Source organism: Oncorhynchus gorbuscha, unplaced genomic scaffold, assembly GCF_021184085.1.
Source record: "Oncorhynchus gorbuscha isolate QuinsamMale2020 ecotype Even-year unplaced genomic scaffold, OgorEven_v1.0 Un_scaffold_6993, whole genome shotgun sequence".
NCBI lineage: Eukaryota > Metazoa > Chordata > Actinopteri > Salmoniformes > Salmonidae > Oncorhynchus > Oncorhynchus gorbuscha.
In genome coordinates this window covers 10001-12930 of record NW_025750479.1, presented here as the reverse complement: position 1 = coordinate 12930, position 2930 = coordinate 10001, and the positions used below count along the sequence as shown (strand labels likewise).

General features: G+C 48.7%; 1 protein-coding gene across 1 annotated transcript in view; it reads left to right on the top strand.

Annotated features, from left to right (window-relative positions):
- Positions 1 to 243: 243 nt before the first annotated feature.
- LOC124029612 (CUB and sushi domain-containing protein 3-like) overlaps positions 244 to 2930 on the top strand; it is a gene marked incomplete at both ends in the record, with an annotated part of 10523 nt that continues 7836 nt past the window's right edge. Inside the window, 2 exons of the mRNA XM_046341264.1 lie at positions 244 to 429; positions 1584 to 1778. Coding sequence (XP_046197220.1) covers positions 244 to 429; positions 1584 to 1778 — 381 coding nt within the window. The remainder of the gene's footprint in view (positions 430 to 1583; positions 1779 to 2930) is intronic.

Sequence of the window (2930 nt, the reverse complement as noted above, 5' to 3'; positions counted from 1 at the left end):
AATGTTTATAACAGTAATCTGATTCACTGTACCAGCTGGTTCATAATCTGATTCACTGTACCAGCTGGTTCATGGTAATCTTTCCCCATGGTTCAGTTCACTGTGATATGTGTTTATAACAGTAATCTGATTCACTGTACCAGTCAATTCTTGGGGCGGCAGGGCAGCCTAGTGGTTAGAGAGTTGGACTAGTAACCGAAAGGTTACTCATGTGTCACCCTGTGTGTGTGTTCCTCCCCCTAGCCGTGGCGTGTGGCGTGCCCACTGCGCCGCTGAATGGAGGCGTCCAGGCTGTTGATTACTCCGTGGCAGCACGGTTAACCTACTTCTGCAACAACGGCTTCAGGCTCTCATCCAAGGATCTCACCACCACCGTCTGCCAGCCTGACGGCACCTGGAGCAACCACAACAAGATACCCCGCTGCCCAGGTAGGAAGGGAGATGAGATTAACACACACAAGATACCTCTGCCCATGGAGATAGATTAACACACACAAGAACCACAACAAGATACCTCGCTGCCCCGGTAGGAAGGGAGATGAGATTAACACACACACTCATGGAGCAACCACAACAAGATACCTCGCTGCCCAGGTAGGAAGGGAGATGAGATTAACACACACACTCATGGAGTAACCACAACAAGATACCCCGCTGCCCAGGTAGGAAGGGAGATGAGATTAACACACACACTCACTCATGGAAGGAGATACGATTAACAACCACAACAAGATACCCCGCTGCCCAGGAAGGGAGATAGGAAGGGTAGGAGGGAGTAACCACAACAAGATATGAGATTAAACACAGATTAACACACACTCATGGAGTAACCACAACAAGATACCTCGCTGCCCCGGTATGAAGGGAGATTAACACACACACTCATGGAGCAACCACAACAAGATACCTCGCTGCCCAGGTAGGACAATAGTTTTTTCACCCCTGTCTGTGTTGGTTTGTTCTTTGTGTTTGTGGTCCTACAGTGGTGGTCTGCCCCAGTCTGGGCTCCTTCTCTGTGGACCAGGAGTTTACTGTTCTTTGTGTTTGTGGTCCTACAGTGGTGGTCTGCCCCAGTCTGGGCTCCTTCTCTGTGGACCAGGAGTTTACTATTCTTTGTGTTTGTGGTCCTACAGTGGTGGTCTGCCCCGGTCTGGGCTCCTTCTCTGTGGACCAGGAGTTTACTATTCTTTGTGTTTGTGGTCCTACAGTGGTGGTCTGCCCCGGTCTGGGCTCCTTCTCTGTGGACCAGGAGTTTACTATTCTTTGTGTTTGTGGTCCTACAGTGGTGGTCTGCCCCGGTCTGGGCTCCTTCTCTGTGGACCAGGAGTTTACTATTCTTTGTGTTTGTGGTCCTACAGTGGTGGTCTGCCCCAGTCTGGGCTCCTTCTCTGTGGACCAGGAGTTTACTATTCTTTGTGTTTGTGGTCCTACAGTGGTGGTCTGCCCCGGTCTGGGCTCCTTCTCTGTGGACCAGGAGTTTACTATTCTTTGTGTTTGTGGTCCTACAGTGGTGGTCTGCCCCAGTCTGGGCTCCTTCTCTGTGGACCAGGAGTTTACTGTTCTTTGTGTTTGTGGTCCTACAGTGGTGGTCTGCCCCGGTCTGGGCTCCTTCTCTCTGGACCACGGGAAGTGGACGATCGTAAACGGGTCCAGCTATGAGTTCAGAACCAAGGTGGTCTTCAGCTGTAACCCGGGTTACTACCGGCTCGGTCCCGCTCACATCCAGTGCCTGGCCAATGGGGCGTGGAGCTGGCGGAACGAACGACCTCGATGCAGAAGTGGGTGGTGACATTTTACAAGTCTTCGTTGTGTAGAGATCGTCTCTGTGTTGTCATGGGAACTATTGTAGGAGAGTCTTTAATAGATTCAGATTGTTTTCTCTTTGAACGGTGTGTGTGTGTGTGTGTGTGTGTGTGTGTGTGTGTGTGTGTGTGTGTGTGTGTGTGTGTGTGTGTGTGTGTGTGTGTGTGTGTGTGTGTGTGTGTGTGTGTGTGTGTGTGTGTGTGTGTGTGTGTGTGTGGAGTATTGAATAGGTATTGATCCATTCAGTAGTGATTTTAAACAGGTCTCTATACAGGGCACCTCCATTAGAACGTCTCTCTCTGTGTGTGTGTGTGTGTGTGGGGGGAGAGTATTGAATAGGTATTGATCCATTCAGTAGTGATTTTAAACAGGTCTCTATACAGGGCACCTCCATTAGAACGTCTCTCTGTGTGTGTGTGTGTGTGTGTGTGGGGGGGGAGTATTGAATAGGTATTGATCCATTCAGTAGTGATTTTAAACAGGTCTCTATACAGGGCACCTCCATTAGAACGTCTCTCTGTGTGTGTGTGTGTGTGTGTGTGGGGGGGGAGTATTGAATAGGTATTGATCCATTCAGTAGTGATTTTAAACAGGTCTCTATACAGGGCACCTCCATTAGAACGTCTCTCTGTGTGTGTGTGTGTGTGTGTGGGGGGAGTATTGAATAGGTATTGATCCATTCAGTAGTGATTTTAAACAGGTCTCTATACAGGGCACCTCCATTAGAACGTCTCTCTGTGTGTGTGTGTGTGTGTGGAGGGAGTATTGAATAGGTATTGATCCATTCAGTAGTGATTTTAAACAGGTCTCTATACAGGGCACCTCCATTAGAACGTCTCTCTGTGTGTGTGTGTGTGTGTGTGGGGTAGGGGGTCTCTAGTATTGAATAGGTATTGATCCATTCAGTAGTGATTTTAAACAGGTCTCTATACAGGGCACCTCCATTAGAACGTCTCTCTGTGTGTGTGGGGGGGGGAGTATTGAATAGGTATTGATCCATTCAGTAGTGATTTTAAACAGGTCTCTATACAGGGCACCTCCATTAGAACGTCTCTCTGTGTGTGTGTGTGTGTGGGGGGAGTATTGAATAGGTATTCATCCATTAGCTGTGGAAGTGATTTTAATGA